Below are 20,484 nucleotides of genomic sequence, written 5' to 3'. Positions count from 1 at the left end.
CTCAAACTACATGCAATCCTGAGTCTGTTTATTTGAAGCACAAGGTTACTGGAGGAAATACCATTGTCATCTACAATGTCTCATCAATCAGCCTTCAACGGGCACAAATGTGGCAGATTTGACTGTACTCCTCCCCTGGTCTTGTGTAAGCCTACCTGTAAGAGTGTGTGCTGCGGTGTGGGGGATGGGGAGGGAGTCCAGCATTGTGTTGGACATGGGCATAGACATGGGGACGTTCAGGGGGACTTTGTTGGCCTCTGGCCTGTGTTCCGGGGCTGGGGGTCGCTCAAGTGGCCTCTCAGGCTCCTCTGCTCTGTCAGGCTGGCTGGGGGGCAGCAGAGGGGCAGAGGGCTGGGGTTCTGCAGGCGAGGGAGCAGGCGGCGCCTCTACTACCCCTCTCCCCACATCTGGGAAAAAAAACAAGACAAGATACATTCATTGATGTTCTCTCTCCACAGTTTACTATTGGGAGAAAAAATATATACAGTATACCGGACATAGTTTCTACTCCTCTTAACTCACCCTGTTTTCTGTCGGGGTCTCTTCTTGCCTCTCTGTCTGGGTTTTTGGTCTCCCGGGGCTGTCCGTCCTCCTCAAGGCCCTCGTCACACTCCTCCAGGGGTCTGAAGTCCAGCTCTGCCTCCTCCAGGATGGGCTCCTTGGGAGCTTTCTGTGGAGGAGAAATATATACTGTATACACACGAATTGTCATGAAAGTCTCCATATGTCCTTCGCATAGCAGCCTTGCATTCACAGTGCTCCATGTGCCACAGTGCTCCATGTGCCACAGTGCTCCATGTGCCACAGTGCTCCATGTGCCACAGTGCTCCATGTGCCACACTTTGTGTGTCCCTGCACCCATTAAAGGAATACTATGGGATTTTGGCAATGAGGCTCTTTAACTGCTTCCCAGGAGTCAGATTAACTCATGGATACCATTTATTATGTCTCTGCGTGTGGTTTGAAGGAAGTTGCTAATTAGCGTTAGCGCAATAACAAAGTCTATGGGTATCTGCGAGCAGCTCCCGAGTTGCACAGCGGTCTAAAGCACTGCATCTCAGTGCTAGAGGCGTCACTACAGACCCTGGTTCGAAAAACAAGTGAAATAATAATTTCTTCTTAACTTACTTGCCTAGTAAATAAAAGTTCAAATAAAATTACAATAAATAAAGTCATTGTGCTAACGCTAGTCAGCATTGGCTCTTGAAATTACCTCTAACTTTCTTCATACTAGACACAGAAACATACAAAATGATATCCACAAGTTTATCTACTTCCCCAGCATCAGATTAAGGGCATCATTGCAAAAGTCCCGAAGCATCCCTTTAACAAGTGATGTTTGTTAGACTATATGGAGTTCACACTCACTCGAACCTTGAGCGAGAGGAAGGCTCCGGACGAATCGAAGGTGCCCGTCTCCTCCTCAGCGTCCTCCAAGCACCACTCTGGCAGGCTGCTCCCATCCTCCTCCAGGCTGCCACTGCCTGACCGGGGACGCCTGTAGCCGCGCTCGTCCTCTCTGGCGTCGAACGGGAACCGCCGCTGCCGTGGCTGCTCTCCCGGGTGCACCTCTCGCCGCACTGCCGACCGCAGCCCGTCTGAGGAGAGAAGCGGTTTAGAGACCCTGTCACTCAGCTTCACCCCAGCCATTCTCTCACATTAAAGCCCACTACTTTAGATCAATGTGATGCGGGTTGTTTTTTTTGGGGGGGGGGTCCTAAACCTGGAGACATTTGAGGTGCCCGTTGTGATCTAAGAATTCAGAATAAGCCTGCCTTTTTAAAAATCAACCTGTAGCGCGTTAGGCCTGCAATTAAAACCACAGCCTGCCAACGGGACAATATGGTGGCAGCAGTGTAGGATCACTACAGGGCACACCTGGACTCGGGGGGCACCACCGGTCACTGTCGCGTCGCGAGGCACCCGCCAGGCGCCAGCCCCCCTCGTCATCGTCCTCACCATTTGCTTCGTCGCGGGACGTGCGCCAGTTCTCGCTCTCCGAACGTGTAAAATCGTGCTTCCTCACAGGCAGGCCTCCCACGCCGGTCCCAACATCCTCGTAGTTAGCACGGACTGGAGGGAAAACAATTGAATAACTTGAATTTAATTCATAACAAGGGGAACATTAAGTTCAACATTTATTTATTTTTACTCAATTACACATGTAGCAATACAATCTTTTAGCCTGATACAGTCTTTGGTGACAATAAATAAGTGAAGAGATTGTTTAAACGTTTGTAGCGCTGTATTGTTGCCTGACTAAGCAATGTACAGCGTTACAGTTAGGCCCTTGTGAAGTACACGTTTACCCTCAGTTTTAGCATAGAAAATATAAACTCAGAAAAAAATAGAAACATCCCCTTTTCAGGACCCTGTCTTTCAAAGATAATTCATAAAAATCCAAATAACTTCAAAGACCTTCATTGTAAAGAGTTTAAACACCTTTTCCCATGCTTGTTCAATGAACCATAAACAATTAATGAACATGCACCTGTGGAACGGTCATTAAGACACTAACAGCTTACAGACGGTAGGCAATTAAGGTCAGTTATGAAAACTTAGGACACTAAGAGGCCTTTCTACTGACTTTAAAACACCAAAAGAAAGATGCCCAGGGTTCCTGCTCATCTGCGTGAACATGCCTTAGTCATGCTGCAAGGAGGCATGAGGACTGCAGATGTGGCCAGGGCAATAAATTGCAATGTCCGTACTGTGAGACGCCTAAGACAGCACTACAGGGAGACAGCACGGACAGCTGATCGTCCTCGTAGTGGCAGACCACGTGTAACAACACCTGCACAGGATCAGTATATGTGAACAGCATACCTGCGGGACAGGTACAAGATGGCAACAACAACTGCCCGATTTACACAAGGAACGCACAATCCCTTCATCAGTGCTCAGACTGTCCGCAATAGGCTGAGAGAGGCTGTACTGAGGGCTTGTAGGCCTGTTGTAAGGCAGGTCCTCACCAAACATCACCAGCAACAACGTTGCCTATGGGCACAAACCCACCGTCTCTGGACCAGACAGGACTACGAAAAAATGCTTTTCACTGACGAGTCGCGGTTTTGTCTCACATGGGGTGATGGTCACGTTTTTCGTCAAAGGAATGAGCATTACACCAGGGCTGGTACTCTGGAGAGGGATCGATTTGGAGGTGGAGGGTCCGTCATGGTCTGGGGCAGTGTGTCACAGCATCATCGGACTGAGCTTGTTGTCATTGCAGGCAATCTCAACGCTGTGTGTTACAGGGAAGACATCCTCATCCCTCATGTGGTACCCTTCCTGCAGGCTCATCCTGACATGACCCTCCAGCCATACGGCTCGTTCGGTACGTGATTTCCTGCGAGACAGGAATGTCAGTGTTCTGCCATGGCCAGCGAAGTGCCCAGATCTCAATCTCATTGAGCACCTCTGGAACCTGTTGAATCGGAGGGTGAGGGCTAGGGCCATTCCCCCCAGAAATGTCTGGGAAAATACAGGTGCCTTGGTGAAAGAGTGGAGTAACAGCTCACAGCAAGAACTGGCAAATCTTGTGCAGTCCATGAGGAGGAGATGCACTGCAGTACTTAATGCATCTGGTAGCCACACCAGATACTGACTGTTACTTTTCATTTTTACCCCCTTTGTTCATGGGCACATTATTCCATTTCTGTTAGTGACATGTTTGTGGAACTTGTTCAGTTTATGTCTCATTTGTTGAATCTTGTTATGTTCATACAAATATTTACACATGTTAAGTTTGCTGAAAATAAACACAGTTGACAGTGAGAGGACGTTTCTTTTTTTGCTGAGTTTATATTCTTTGGAGAAACAGCAGCTAGTTCCCCTTGACAAGAAAGGGGCGTGTATAAGTGCAAGGGCGTGGAGGGCAAACTTACTATGATTCATCGGAAAGTGGGCAGGAGCAACTTCTGCCAAGTCAATGGAGACAGAGGAGCGACAAAGAAAAATAAATGATTACCTGTAAATGCTGTAACTGTCATTTAAGTACATTATTCATACTGCATTGATTACTTGACTAGAAAGTATTGACACAAACCTGACTCTTTTCGACCTGGCTTTTCAAACCTTCGGTCTCCCCTAGATGGGGAGAAAATAGACTCAGCGTGACTTTGAAAAAAGACAAAAAAAGACAAAGAGGATGACTGAGCATGCAGGTAAAAACAGACATAAAGCAACATGACAATACGTAAATCCCATAAAACAAAAGGGTTTAGACCAGGGCTCTCAAACCCTGTTCCTTCAGAGCTACCTTCCTGTTGTAACTAACCTGATTGTGCATCAACCAGCTAACTATTGGAATCAGGCTAGAATAGGGTTTGTGTGAAAGCCTACAGGATGGTAGATCTCCTAAAACAGGGTTGGAAAGCCATGGTCTTGACCATTCTCATTCCACTAGCCTGGAACCCAATTTAAGATGCGCCCACTCAACTTTTGCATAAATCATCCATTGAAGTCTAAGGTTAATGTGCGTAAAATTCCAGTTGAACGTGTGTCTCTAGAGTGGGTTGTCCATTACCTCTCCTCCCAGCTCTGGGAGCGGTGCATCTCCCTGCCTCCGCGGCCAAAGCCTCCCTCCACGTCATCAAAACTTCTTTGGTAAAACCCTCCATCTCCTCTACCCCGTCCTGCCAGATACACATTTGAAATACTTTATTTGAATCCACAAATCATACTACACTCGAGAAGCATTCAAACACACACACTACACTTTAATGTTGGCGCTAGCTGGTGATGATGAATTCAACCAGCTGCGATAGCTTCTACTGACAGAGGCATAATCAAGCGTAGAAACAGAGTGATACTGTAAATTCCCTTCTGTGCAGCCGGCACAAGATTGTTAACATTCTGAAGGGTGGGTCTCAGTCAATATAATCGAAAGTGGGTTGTTATTTCAGCACTGACTGAAATAATTTAACAGTTGAACGCAACTGTATGCTTTGCCTCCTCCATACCACGTTAGACTATTGGGATGCACACAGACACAACAAGACACTCCACCTCACCTCTTCCCCGTGAAGTGCTTCGACCCCTCGGTGCCCCTGGCCCCACCGGGCCCCCTCCTCTTCCCATCAGCCTGAGCACCGCTGCACTGTTTACAGACATGGAGAAATTTCTCTGTGGGGAGAGATAGAGGGAAAAAGAGGGGCGTGAAGAAAGAGAGAGACTGACAAGAATTTAAAAAGACATGTCTATGGCAAACAATTATACTTACTAGGTTAACAACAAAATGGGTAAGGACACTGAGAAAGGCTTAGTTGTAATTGTGCATATTCATTCTAGCATGGCCTCCTATATGAACAGTGAAAGCACCAACCTGCTCTTCCTCAGTAAAAGCTACAAGTGCCAGCGGTGGCAGTGGCTCCTCTTGTAAAATGGGCAGAAAATCCTTATCATGTAGGTCTACAGGGATCTGATAAGGAGAGGGGGGGGATATGAGCCATTGCAATGTCAGGTTTTAATACACAAATTACAGGAAAAGGCCATTATATAATAGATTTTTTTTTTTAATGACTCCACAAAAAGGTACAATCTAATGTCACACTTTTTAGAACATGCCAATACAAGTCACTTTATTTGTATGTCAATCATATATTTCTGTATCCTTTTAGAACACATCAGAATTCCTTTGCCTCACCTCCCTATCCTTGACATAAAGTGCTAGCATTTCTTCTCTCCCGTAGCGGTAGTCCGCAAGTTTATACTTTGGCAATGCAGGAGAGAGTGGTGGTGAGGTGGCAACGCTACTGCTGCTACCACCCCCATGGCCACCCCCAGACAGGGCCCGGAGCCTGGGGGAAAGGGAGTGGGGGAGGGGAGGAATAGGAAAGGGACAGAAGGAGAAAGACAAAAGTGAAGTTGAGGACAACTGACAGGCCTCAAAATGTGAGACTCCACTGCACCGCGTGTCAAACGAAAAAACAGCCTAACAACCCAGATCCCTGTTAATCACCCTGATTCAACATTTCAGCTCAACAAGAATTCATATTTACTAACCATTCTGGTCCGAAGTTGAGTGTCTGAGTTTCTGCCATTCTTTCTAGAACTTCTATGGGGAGGAAAGGGCCAACATTATTAGCCTATTACAACAAACACCAAACTTCAGGTTGAATATTTTTCTTGGAGATGTATTCAGTAATTAATCTGCCAATGCAACTGAAAATCGTATATCAATTTCTAGTAGTCAAAGATTACAAACCCAAATTATGGTTAAAAAGTGTTTGATGGTGTAACAAATATTGCATCAGCCAATCATTTTCCCAAATGATTAATGTTTGTGGTATTCCAACTCATTCCAGAGGATAGCCCCATCCCTCCCTTATACAAGGAGTACAATTTCAATCGACTGAAGCCATTTTAGGAAGTTGCCCAGTTAGGAAAGAGGCTCCTCAGACACCAATAATTGACAACAGTGTCTCCCTTTCCCTGCCCACAGGCTTTATTCTGGAAATCTACAATAAACTTGGATGTTTGCATGCAAATGACCATAATCACAAACAAGTTATTGTATGCTGTATACGGGCTACCTAGTTAGTTCACAGACCATTCAGATAATGACCCTAGGTTAGCGGAATGAACTCCATTCCATGTTGAAGGAAGCTTCTGATTAACTCCACCAATGGAGTGAAGCAGAGACCAGGATTTGTGGAATTCAGCTCCGACTACATCAACTTGCTCAAGGTCAACACTTCAAATTATGTTAACCATGAAACTCTTACCTCGGACCTACAGTATGTTTTTCCTCTGTAGTTGCGTGCCTTTGTTTGCGGCAATCCATACTTTTCCAATAAACGTTAAAGAGATACTTCGGGATTTTGGCAAAGAGGCCCTTTATCTACATCCACAGATTCAATGTTTGCAGATACCCATATACCTCCAGTCATTGCACTAACGCTAGTTAGCAATTGCACTAGGGCTAGTTAGAAACTCCCTTCAAAATACACGCAGAGACATAAACATGGTATCCGTGAGTTCATCTGACTCTGGGGAAGATGATAAGGTGCCTCATTGCCAAAATCCCTAAGTATTTATTTAATGAAATGCAACCACTGACTGTTTACTCATTGCTGTTGCTCTAAAATGCCAACGCTGCACAAATGCGCATGTGCCAATTAAATCAACAAGGAAACAGGTGGTGGTTGTATTTGATTAACATTTATAGAAAAGGTATGGATTTCACAAACATAGGTACATGGTGAGCTTTCATAATATATTTTTTTTTTTAAATAAAAAAAATATTGACCTTGGTTCAGTCAATGGAGTCTGATCTGAATTCCACAAAGCCTGGTCTCTGTGCAACTCAGTTGTTGGAGTTGATCAGAAACTTCCTTCACTGTGGAGTTTAGTCAGCTACCTAAAGGCACGTTCAAACTGCAATCTGTCGAGCTATAGGATAAACAGGAAGCATGCATGGGATGGACTTTTCGCCTGTTGCAAGCCACGTGTGGGCTACATCCAATCAACATTCGAATTTGATTGATTATTTATAGTGACAACAAAGAAACTGCCAACTCCTTTGTAAAAAAAAAAAAATGAATCCTACATCATAACACCCGTCACAAATGATTTATTATATTCCAAACAGTATGTCACTGTCAGTACTGTAGCCTGTGACTTCAGGTTGTGAATAGGAACAAATTGCGGCCAAAAAAAAAATGAAATTGTAAGGAAAATATTCAAGTTTCAACCTACACATTTCTAGTAGCCAATACAATTGGACTTTTATTGTTTCATGCCGACACAATGTACTAGGCTTAGATGAAGTCTAACTATTGAACTCGAATTACTTTATATGCATGTCTATGTATGATCAAGTTTGTATAACGTTGTTATAAGACACGGAATTTTCGCCAATTCGCTACAACAAACTTTTCAAGTTACATAACAAGTCGCATAAAGCACCGTCATTTCAAACACATGAACTACAGTAGCTAGTGAACTTCCCATTTGGCTGACCATAATTAGCTTGCTAATCCGACTGACTCACGCACGTTCCCCATACGTAGCTCGAGCTAACTAGCAATACTGCTGTTAATTAGCTAATGTTAGACAGTGCAACTAGCCTGACAGTTAACATTTCAAAAACAACTATCGGTACCTAGATAGCCAATGTGCAACTGTGCTGCCAAGTTGGTTGGCAAACTAACGTATCTAAACTAGCTTAATAGGTAGTAACATGCTAGCTAGCTAAGTAACAGCATGACAGCTACTGTACAGTAGATAACACCGTTTTCAGAATCATTGATGTTGTAGCTACTGTATTTAACCACCAATAATGACATCATGTTCAAATATTGTAAGACAGTTAGCTAACTATTGGACCAGCTAGCTAACGTTATATCGATAAGGTTAGCGAGGTTAGTTTGCTAGCTATAGTAGCATAACTACTGTTAACCAGCTGGCGAACTTAGTTTTACAAAGCTTTAAGCAACAATCGATCATTGACACTCAGTCATTTCTACAAAAATGCTAAGTGTCTAGAAAGGAAAACAATAAAAAATGCATACTGTCACAAAATCGCACAGAAGTAATGAACTGGCAAGTGAATCCTCAACCCCCAAACCTCCGTGCGGCCTCCGCCACAACGCTGAAATGCCTCCCACCTCGCTCCGATCCAATGCGGTGCTCCCACATACTTGAGTCCCAAGCCTCAAGGCCAAGCAAACATGCTGCTATAACAACCCTCATAAACACGTTCAAATCGCTAAAACTGGGCTCTTTAGCATCGTGAATGCATGTTTCGATAGTTTAGCTTTATTTTATAGCAAAACTGTGCAATTAATCTTCGCTGTCTTACCTCTGCTTTTACTGACAGCACAGGGTTTATATTCGAGGTGTGTGGCTCTCTCCGTTTCAACAAGATGGCTGAGAATGGGTGACGACAACACATATCCGGATAAAGACCCGTATGTAGGCGCGTTCGTAAAGTCTCTGGTTTCTACTCCGATTTCAGAGCGCTCTCGTCTGAGTGTGTCAGAGCGCAGAATAACTGATTCATTTACGAACGCTCAACACCAGTTGAATATGGTTGTGTCGGCAAAGAAGCGTAATTAAATTGTTGCCAGCAGCACAGTTGCAGTCACCAACGCCCTGGATAACATGAAAACAGCCTAATCAGCTCTGCTTGGACGAGTATTTGTGTAGCTAACCTATGTTAGCCAGTTAGCTTGGGAACGGTTGTTTATTTATTGTGTATTGAACCTTTACTTAACTAGGGAAGTTAGTTAAGAACAAATTCTTATTTACAATGATGGCCTAACCTGCACGACGTTGGGCCAATTGTGCGCCGCACTATGATACTCCCAATCACGGCCGGTTGTGATACAGCCTGGAATCGAACCAGGGTCTGTAGTGACGCCTCTAACACTGAGATGCAGTGCAGTAGACGCAGCAGAACGCTTGGTTCAATCCTACTCCTCGGCCAGAGGGTCCAGTGTGGCTCTGAATTTACAAATGGACAATCTGCCGACGCTCTGAATTTACGAACGCTCAGAGCGCTCTCTGGCACTTCAGATTGAATTTACGAACGCCCAGAGCGCTCTCTGGCACTTCAGATTGAATTTACGAACACGCCCTCCATATGCCAATCATATTCGCAGACTGGCATATTTTACAAAGTACAAATTGCGCTGATGTAAGTGGAATGTTAGACTTCTATGGCAGAAGAACACATTATATTGGCCTTATTCTAACCAACAGTTGTATAAGATTAAGAATTAGCTACCACCTTCAGATTTGATTACATGCATCATTGTAAACTACATACATACATACATACATACATACATACATACATACATACATACATACATACATACATACATACATACATAGATGCATTGAAGCTATTAAGACACTTTATTTTGGTGTTTCCTTTATTTTGTCAGTTAGCTGTACATACCATTATCAAATACATTATGCATGACATTTACAGATGAAATACCCTATCATGATCTTCTGAACCAAAACTTAAATGAAAAGTAAAATATTTATGGACCTCTACACCAGGCAGTGTCAGATGAAGGCCCTAAAAATTGTCAAAGACCCCAGCCACCTCACCCATAGACTGTTCTCTCTACTACCACATGGCAAGACCGGAGGGCCAGGTCTAGGACAAAAAGGCTTCTAACCAGTTTTTACCCCCAAGCCATAAGACTCCTGAACAGGTAACCAAATGGTTACCCAGACTATTTGCATTCTAGTTTTTCTATTTCTTTGTTGGCCGGGTATGGTTCCCAATCAGAGGCAGCTAGCTGTCTATCGTTGTCTCTGATTGGGGATCATACATAAGCAGCTTTTTTTTCCACCTTTAGTTTGTGGGATCTTGTTTGTGTGTAGTTGCTTTCTGCACTGCATGTAGCTTCACGGTCGGTTGTAGTGTATTGGTTTTTCGTGTCCATCAAATAAAATGATGTACGCTTACCACGCTGCACCTTGGTCTTATTATTCCATCAACGAACGTGACATGTTACACCAATATATGAGGTATCGTGAGTTGAAACTAAGTACGTAGCCTACTTGACAAATGAGGCCACAAAGTTGCTGTTATAAAATACTAACAATGTAACGTTAGAACTACTGTAACTCCATCGTGAAAGGTTCTCATGGGTTGGCTGATGTGAATTAAAATCTGTTATTTTCCAGTACTAGACAGAAAACGAATTTGTTAGCTATCGTTAGCTACTGTATCTAGCTATTTTATGAACCAAGCTAGCTAGCATACAATATTATTTATTATTGTAATTACTTAATGTTATTTAACTGTTTTATTTGTCCGCTTGCCACCTGATCATGGCACATCAAAGAAGTTCACATTTCTCTGCTTACGGAAAAAAAAAATATTGTCGGAGCTGACGATGGAGGAATTTAGTAACGTACTGGAGGATAAAAAGACAGACAATGCGACTGTCAAAAAGAAGGAAGACACCTGGGCCATTTTATGCGACAAATGTAATGGCTTAAAGAGAAGAGGGACCCAAATCAGATGAAAGCTTGCTGAAAAAAGATGACTGTATGAAAAGATGAATACAGCAGGCTACATACAGTTCAGCCAAGACCCCAGAAAAAAATTGTAGACCTCCACAAGTCTGATTCATCCTTGGGAACAATTTCCAAATGCCTGAATGTACCACGTTCATCTGTATAAACAATAGTATGCAAGTATAAACACCATAGGGACCACGCAGCCGTCATACCCCTTAGGAAAGAGACGTGTTCTGTCTCCTAGAGATGAACGTACTTTGGTGCGAAAAGTGCAAATCAATCCCAGAACAACAGCAAAGGAGCTTGTGAAGAGCCTGGAGGAAACAGGGACAAAAGTATCTATATCCACAGTAAAAATGAGTCCTATATCAACATAACCTGAAAGGCCACCAAGCAAGGAAGAAGACACTGCTCCAAAACCGCCATAAAATAACCAGACGACGGTTTGCAACTACACATGGGGACATTTAGGAGAAATGCCCTCTGGTCTGATGAAATAAAAATATAACTGTTTGGCTGAAATGACCATTGTTATGTTTGGAGGAAAAAGGGGGATGCTTGCAAGCCGAAGAACACCATCCCAACCATGAAGCACGGGGTGGCAGCATTATTTCGTGAGGGTGCTTTGCTGCAGGAGGGACTGGTGCACTTCACAAAATAGATTGCATCATGAGGCAGGAAAAGTTATATGGATATATTGAAGCAACATCTCAAGACATCATTCAGGAAGTTAAAGCTTGATCGCAAATGGGTCTTCCAAATGGACAATGACCACAAGCATACTTCCAAATGTTGCAGCAAAATGGCTTAAGGACAACAAAGTCAAGGTATTGGAGTGGCCATCACAAAGCCCTGACCTCAATCCCATAGAAAATTTGTAGGCAGAACTGAAAAAGCGTGTGCGAACAAGGAGGCCTACAAACCTGACCCAGTTTCACCAGCTCTGTCAGGAGGAATGGGCCAAAATTCACCCAAATTATTGTGGGAAGCTTGTGGAAGGCTACCCAAAACGTTTGTCTCAAGTTAAACAATTTAATGCTACCAAATACTAATTGAGTGTATGTAAACTTCTGACCACCTGGGAATGTGATGAAAGAAATAAAAGCTGAAGTAAATCATTCTCTCTACTCTTATTCTGACATTTCACATTCTTAAAATAAAGTGGTGATCCTAACTAACCTAAGCCTGGGAATTTTTACTAGGATTAAATGTCAGGAATTGTGCAAAACTGAGTTTAAATGTATTTGGCTAAGTTGTATGTAAACTTCCGACTTCCACACTATACCTATATATTTAAATTATATTGAAATACATTTCTTATAAATTCAAATTAGTTTTATTTAGCGTAGCTATTTGTATGTTACTGTCTGTTATTTTTGCCTCAATATATTTCATGATGCGTAGTCTAGTCTTTATTTTGTGCATTATTATAGGGTAAGCATTAGAATAAGCTGCCTCAATAGTTATGTGATAATATCTCATAGGAGCTGATCCATCGTCAGTATTGTGGAATAATTCAAATGTTACTGTAAGATTTGAAAGGGAGAACGCTGATCTAAGAGCGGCACTGTCTTTCTTTCAATTTGATCAATATTCCTACCATGCTACCATGTTGTTGTCATGTTGTGTTGCTGCATGCTATGTTGCTGTCTTTAGATCTCTCTTTCTGTCGTGTTGTGTTGTCTCTTTTCGTGATGTGGGTTTTGTCCTATATTGTTATTTAATTTATTAAGGAGGCCTTTTGCCTTTGATAGGCCGCCAAGGTAAATAAGAATTTGTTCTTAACTGACTTACATAGTTAAATAAAGGTGAAATAAATAAAATAAATATACAGGGCCATTTGATTAACTGTTCAGGAGTCTTATGGCTTGGGGGTAGAAGATTTTTAGAAACCTCTTGGACCTGGACTTGAAGTTCTGGTACCGCTTGCCGTGCAGTAGCAGAGAGAACAGTCTTTGACTGGGATGGCTGGAGTCTTTGACAATTTTTAGGGCCTTCCTTTGACACTGCCTGGTATAGAGGTCCTGAATGGCAGGAAGCTTGGCCCCAGTGATGTACTGGGCCGTTCGCACTACCCTCTGTAGTGCCTTGCGGTTGGATGCCGAGCAGTTGCCATACCGGGCAGTGATGCAACCAGATGCTCTTGATGGTGCAGCTGTAGAACCTTTTGAGGATCTGAGGACCCATGCCAAATCTTTTCAGTCTCCTGAGGGGGAATAGGTTTTGTTGTGCACTCTTCACGACTGTCTTGGTGTGCTTGGACCATGATAGTTTGTTGGTGATGTGGACACCAAGGAACTTGAAGCTCTCAACCTGCTCCACTGCAGAATTTGTAGGCTTATGAGAAATGTAGGCTTACAAGTGTTTGTTTTAACTATATGTATTTCTTATAACGTCCGAAGCTCTTAACATACGTTTCCCAAAGCACCATACAGAGAGAACATTCGCAAAGTGTGGCTTTTATTTATTTATTTTTATTTAACCTTTATTTAACCAGGTAGGCAAGTTGAGAACAAGTTCTCACTTACAATTGCGACCTGGCCAAGATAAAGCAAAGCAGTTTAACACATACAACAACACAGAGTTACACATGGAGTAAAACAAACATAGTCAATAATACAGTAGAAAAATAAGTCTATATACAATGTGAGCAAGGGAGGTAAAGGCAAAAAAAGGCCATGGTCGCGAAATAAATACAATATAGCAAGTAAAACACTGGAATGGTAGATTTGCAGTGGAAGAATGTGCAAAGTCGAAATATACATTTTGGAGTGCAAAGGAGCAAAATAAATAAATACAGTAGGGGGAGAGGTAGTTGTTTGGGCTAAATTATAAAAGGGCTATGTACAGGTGCAGTAATCTGGTGACAGCTGGTGCTTCAAGCCAGTGAGGGAGATAAGTGTTTCCAGTTTCAGAGATTTTTGTAGTTCGTTCCAGTCATTGGCAGCAGAGAACTGGAAGGAGAGACAGCCAAAGGAGGAATTGGTTTTGAGGGTGACCAGAGAGATATACCTGCTGGAGCACGTGCTACAGGTGTGTGCTGCTATGGTGACCAGCGAGCTGAGATAAGGGGCGACTTTACCTAGCAGGGTCTTGTAGATGACATGGAGCCAGTGGGTTTGGCGAGGAGTATGAAGCGAGGAACAGCCAACTATTGTTATTTTACTGCTGAACTTTAATTACTTGTCACTTTTATTTCTTATTTTATCCGTATTTAACTGCATTGTTGGTTAGGGGCACCTAAGTAAGCATTTCACTGTATACACATGTTGTATTCGGCGCATGTGACTAATAACATGTTATTTGTATTAATCGCTATTGGGAAACCAAGCCTAGATAATCAAAACTATGGAAGTCAGTACGTCATTGTTGTGGCATGAAGAAAAGTACATGATTCCGGTAACGGGTATCTTGGCTCGTTGGTCTAGGGGTATGATTCTCGCTTAGGGTGCGAGAGGTCCCGGGTTCAAATCCCGGACGAGCCCTCCTTTTTCAAAGGATACATTCGTAAATATATTCTGGTTTCTACTCAGATTTCAGAGCGCTCTCGTCTGAGTGTACCAGAGCGCAAAATAATTTATGAATGTACGAACGCTCAACACCCGTTGAAATTGACCGGTGTCAGTAAAACCTCGGCAAAAAAAGCCAAATTAAATTGTTGCCAGCAGCACAGTTACAGTCACCAACGCTCTGGATAACATGAAAACAGCCTAACCAGATCTGGCAGGGCAAGTAAAATGGTCAGAGTGAGGTGTTCTCTCATTTGTGTCTGGAAGTCGTTAGCCAGTTAGCTTGACTGCAGTTGTAAGGGCAGAACGCTCGGATCAATCCTACTCTATGGGGGGTGATAAGGGACATGTATAAGCCTAGGCAACCGTACCACCTGAAATGACATGACACCAAAGACTTAATAACTAATGCCTGCATCGCATGTTAATGAAAGTTATAATGTGCATAGTTTATATTTATAAATCGCAACCATAAATGTTAGAAACCTACTATTTTTCCCTGCAAGCAGACATTCCGATGTAGCCTACGGTTTGTGTATTTCCTGTTATCCCTAGGCCTAGAAAAGATTATGTCCAATCTATAGATAATCTGTCTTTCCCTCAACACCTCATGGCATGGTATGTTATCTTATCCCGCTGTATACAATACAGGTAATTTATGACAAATGTATAAAGCATATGATTTATACATTTATGAGCACCAGCTAACAGCGTTTTAGCCTGGTTTTGTTAGCTAAGGAAAATATGTGGTACATTCTAGGTATTACATTTATACGCCACAAGAGTGTGACATTGAGGCATTTCTCAGGTTAATTTGATATATTTTGATACTAAAATGGGTGATAGTTTATTCTGATGTTGTGAATATGAGATTACACATGGAAACAATATTTTTATTATAGTAAATTAGGAATTATTAGAAATTTTTAAATCCACTATACTATCACAATGACTTTGATACACATTTCAATTGTTATTTTGTTAGTATATTATAGAGCAGATCTATGGTGTTACACTCGTCGGTGGAAGGAAGAGTGGACCAAAGCGCAGCATGGAAAGTGTTCATGATATTTATTTACAAGAAACACTCAAACAAAGATAACAAATCCAAAAACGAAAGCGAACAGTTCCGTCAGGCAGACACTAAACAGAAAATAACACCCCACCAAAACCCAAATGGAAAATCACAACTTATATATGATCCCCAATCAGAGACAACAATAGACAGCTGCCTCTGATTGGGAACCACACTGGCAAAACAACAAAGAAATAGAAAACAGATTTTCCCACCTGAGTCACACCCTGACCTAACCAAACATAGAGAATAAATAAGGATCTCGAAGGTCAGAGTGTGACATATGGAGAATTGCTGTGGGAGTGCTATTTATATCCCTTTGACTACTCATCATTTATCCATACTGTGTGTTTCCCATGATTGCAGCTTTGGAAATAAATGAACTATCCATCCATTACTCCTTCCTGTGTAGACTCACTGACTTGAGGGACGGGACCAGGAAGGTCACAGTAGCATTGTTTCGCATAGGCGTCCAGTAATTTGGAGGTTTTTTCCCCCGAAATTGACACTGATAGTACAGTGAGTTTTATATATAATGTGTAGATGTATGGTGACTTGACGTTTGGATAAACGGACCAACAGGACTGCCATGGGCAAGTCCCTTGACGGGTACCAGGAATGGTGGAAGGACAATCTGAAGGTAATTATCTTTACACACAACACAGCAGTGTACAGGCCTCCAGAGTATTCACTCTATCGCCTGCTATTTGGAGGGGATCCGCAGAAGTTAACTGACATAAACAATGCAATTGTATATAACATTGCATATACTTAGTGTTTTTCTTTTGCTGTTTTTGTATAACGTACTTTGAAGTCACTGATACTCCACCTGATGTGGTGGAAGTTGTCGAACCAGATCAGAACGCCTTTGAAGACCACCTTCAGGCACCGACTGAGGAGGATGTGGAGGATTTTGACCAAAATTATAGTCAGCTGTTAATTTATTTTCTGCCCTTCCAAGAGATATATAAGAGATGTATTTGTAATAATATGAAATAAAATTGCATTTATTTCTACTATCAATCAAGGTGAGACTGAAAATGGACAGGGCGCATGAGAAGGAGTTCCACCCGAGAAGAATCAAGGGGACAAAGAGCTTCGACATCTGGGTGAATGACTTGGCTTGGAAGAAGGATGAAAGGAAGGCGAGACCCGGGAAAGCTTGGTGCTCTTTCGCTCCTAGCTGGGGTCAACATCCGTTAAGGTGAATATAAAATCTCAGGTGATAACTATTTGCATTTGCTGCCTTGTGGGCGGCATCGCCATGCTGTCAGCAGTACCAACGCTGGCCCAGGGGTTTCTCCAAATAGTCAATCTCAAGGCTCACCACTGGGTCTCGTTAAGTAACCGCCACTTCCTGGTAGGTACTGTTAAGGTGTATGACTCCATGGGCATGACACCACCCTGGAGTTTTTCTCACAACTCATCTCTATATTTTCCAGGGACCATCCCTCACCAACCTCACTGACATCAAAAATTAGACAGGTATCCGTTATTTTCTGTCTACCATTAACATTATTGCATGTCTAATCAAACATTTAAATGACTATTACTATTTACTAATAACTTTTTTTACTTACCTGATAATCATTTAACCTGTGTTGTTTGCTTGTTTACGTCTATCTCCTTCCCGGTTCCCTTTACTCTGCTCCTGTTCTCCAGGACCTAGGGATTCTGACACCCAGACATGAATCCACCTGATGTCCTCCATTACCAACCACCCTCCAACTTTTCATTACATCAGCTACTGTTATTGTCAAGTTTCATCATCTGCTAAGAAAGAGCAAGACAACTATCATACTGGGCACATAATGTGAGCTGCACAGATTAGCTAAAAACACTAGCACTGCAAACACTCAGAACAAAGAGGGCAGCAGCGCCTGGACTTTGAACTTTCCCTCTTAGAGTCCACTACCTGTTGAAAAACAAGTGACAAACAGAACCTCCTATCCACACAAGACCCCCATCCTCTCTAATCCACACACTAGAATTCTGTATTTCAGTCTAATTGCCATGTGAGTGTACAAAAAAATCTGAAAGTAAATTGACACATGTACAAAAAAAATATCAATGGTTATGTATTTAATTCTGAAATATTGCTAGATTGGTTTTCACAGCTGTTTCATAAGGTGTTCGTTATTATCAATTGTAACGTATCCCTTGAAGGTATTTGTTAGTTCAACATTATTAATTGTATCATAAGACATACAATAGATATATATTCAACCACAATGGTGTACTAATGAGCTATGATTTTTTTAAATCATAATTGAGGACTAAAATTATTTCAGTAAGGGAATGCCTGCTTAAAATGAAAACATGCCAGCCGGACAAGCCAGTGTATGAATCAAATGAATTTGCATATGAATGGAGTGGAAATTAGTTCACTTTGTGATCTGTAAGGTAAGTAACATTAATGTGTGTGTGTGTGTGTGTGGGGGCATTGAAATTATATAATATTAACCCTGATGCCTGTTTATTCATAAACAGCAGAAGATGGTAAATACCATTAATCACAATGGTTAGCCTATGCAAATTAATAGGAATACATTTAGCCTAATTGGTACTATGACGTGAGGAAAAGTTCGGGATCCTAGTCAAGCTTTTGTTTGTAAATTCCAGATTAAATATAGGTCTTCATGCGTATCAAATCTTTAGGCAATTATGGGCTAAATCAATGACAAACAGCTTAAATGTTCATCATGGCCTGTGATCTAAACAGGCTGGGGTGTTTTCGGTTCCATTTAGTCTAAGAATATGCATAAGAATGCAACTGCACTGAAATGAATAGCCTGATTCAATTGGGATTCTCCTGAATAATAAATGTTTTTATATGTTAAGCTGTTTTGGTCTATGCATAGACCCCATACCAATTCTAACTTTTTGGTATTTTGCATTAGGCATAGCTCTACATTGCAGAGCATTTAATCAACCAACCACATTTTCCTGGGGTGTTTAGGCTGCTCAAAACCTTCGATAGACTAGTAGACTGCGGAAATAGTCGTGGAGTTTATCATTGTTATAGCCTAGATCGCTTTATAAAATCTGTACCGTTGCTTTTCCTATGGCTAAGCAAACAAGTGGTAGCCTATGCTTTTTGTCCATCTCTATAACAAGGCCAACATCCTCACATATGCCCTCAATTCAAACCCTGCTTTTAACCATCTCCACAGAAATATATTGAAGAAAGATTGCATGGTGACAGTGATTGTCTGTTAATCAAGTAAATTGGAAAGTGGGGGGAAAACGAGGTCAAATCATGACATCAGTGATTTTCATGTCAGAGAAAGAGTTGGATGACTGTTCAAAACAAAAATCCTTGTCCGAGTTCGTTTTTTTTTTAGTTCCCAGTTGTCTTGAATGGACTGAAGTCAGAAGATCAGAATTTGCAGACTTCCGAGTTGTTTTGAATGCGCCACTAGAGACCTAGACTACCCCCAACAAAGAAAAGGAAAGGGGGATACCTAGTCAGTTGTGCAACTGAATATATTCAACTGAAATGTATTGTCCGCATTTAACCCAACCGCTCTGAATCAGAGGGGTGCAGGGGCTGCCTAAACCAAAATCCACGTATTCATGGGTAAACTGCCTTGCCCGGGAAAAATGACAAAAAAAAGTTTATTGTCAGCTTTGGGATTCAATATAGCAACCTTACGATTACTGGACCACCACCCTAACTACTAGGCTGCCAAGAAGCCCTTATGTTTGTATCAATGCATGAAATAGGCATATCTACACAGTAATGGTGGCTGTGATACCAACGAGCCTAATCATTTTTGCATTGAGATGATCGTCCTATTTTAGCTAAGTCGACAAATGAAATTGATGAATTCAACAGACACTTAAAGTAACACGTAATGCGTAACACATGTAGTAACATCGTAATAAACTTGCACGCAACGTGTCAGTGACACGTTACGCGAACACTACGTCTACGTGTCACGTGACATGAATGCGCTTTGGGATTCAATATAGCAACCTTACGATTACTGGACCACCACCCTAACTACTAGGCTGCCAAGAAGCCCTTATGTTTGTATCAATGCATGAAATAGGCATATCTACACAGTAATGGTGGCTGTGATACCAACGAGCCTAATCATTTTTGCATTGAGATGATCGTCCTATTTTAGCTAAGTCGACAAATGAAATTGATGAATTCAACAGACACTTAAACTAACACGTAATGCGTAACACATGTAGTAACATCGTAATAAACTTGCACGCAACGTGTCAGTGACACGTTACGCGAACACTACGTCTACGTGTCACGTGACATGAATGCGCTTTGGGATTCAATATAGCAACCTTACGATTACTGGACCACCACCCTAACTACTAGGCTGCCAAGAAGCCCTTATGTTTGTATCAATGCATGAAATAGGCATATCTACACAGTAATGGTGGCTGTGATACCAACGAGCCTAATCATTTTTGCATTGAGATGATCGTCCTATTTTAGCTAAGTCGACAAATAAAATTGATGAACTCAACAGACACTTAAACTAACACGTAATGCGTAACACATGTAGTAACATCGTAATAAACTTACACGCAACATGTCAGTGACACGTTACGCGAACACTACGTCTACGTGTCACGTGACATGAATGCGTCGGCAGTTTGACGCCTTAGAAACAAACTTGTCTCCATTGACAGTCAATGTTAATTAATGGCGCTAGGAAGACGTTAGGTGACTTGGTGAGAGTTATTAGTAGCTTCACCAATTCTGGCATGAATCACCCCTCATACCACTCCTCGACCAGAGTGTCTGAACACTCCGAGAGCGAAACGCTCTGAATTTACAAACGCCCAGAGCGCTCTCTGGTACTGCAGATTGAATTTACTAACACACCCAAAGTGTACACTCTTTCAGTTATAATTTTATCCAAAACATTTAACAATATTTCA

The 20,484-nt window shown here is 42.0% G+C and overlaps 1 protein-coding gene and 1 non-coding gene across 2 annotated transcripts in view; one reads left to right on the top strand and one right to left on the bottom strand.

Moving 5' to 3' along the window:
* LOC135514946 (GRB10-interacting GYF protein 2-like) overlaps positions 1 to 8,886 on the bottom strand; it is a 38,346-nt gene extending 29,460 nt beyond the window's left edge. The window contains 12 exon segments of the mRNA XM_064938704.1: positions 156 to 407; positions 523 to 670; positions 1,375 to 1,598; positions 1,879 to 2,073; positions 3,885 to 3,917; positions 4,046 to 4,086; positions 4,526 to 4,634; positions 5,013 to 5,124; positions 5,324 to 5,419; positions 5,645 to 5,798; positions 6,004 to 6,055; positions 8,804 to 8,886. Coding sequence (XP_064794776.1) covers positions 156 to 407; positions 523 to 670; positions 1,375 to 1,598; positions 1,879 to 2,073; positions 3,885 to 3,917; positions 4,046 to 4,086; positions 4,526 to 4,634; positions 5,013 to 5,124; positions 5,324 to 5,419; positions 5,645 to 5,798; positions 6,004 to 6,041 — 1,402 coding nt within the window. The 5' untranslated portion in view covers positions 6,042 to 6,055; positions 8,804 to 8,886.
* Positions 8,887 to 14,402: 5,516 nt separating this feature from the next.
* On the top strand, positions 14,403 to 14,474 carry trnap-agg (transfer RNA proline (anticodon AGG)). Its single transcript has one exon. It is a non-coding gene; the product is annotated as a tRNA-Pro (tRNA).
* The last annotated feature ends 6,010 nt before the right edge of the window (positions 14,475 to 20,484 follow it).

Source organism: Oncorhynchus masou, chromosome 3 (genome assembly GCF_036934945.1).
Source record: "Oncorhynchus masou masou isolate Uvic2021 chromosome 3, UVic_Omas_1.1, whole genome shotgun sequence".
Lineage (NCBI taxonomy): Eukaryota > Metazoa > Chordata > Actinopteri > Salmoniformes > Salmonidae > Oncorhynchus > Oncorhynchus masou.
The sequence above is the reverse complement of the archived record's forward strand: the minus strand, read 5'-3'. Positions and strand labels throughout refer to the sequence as shown.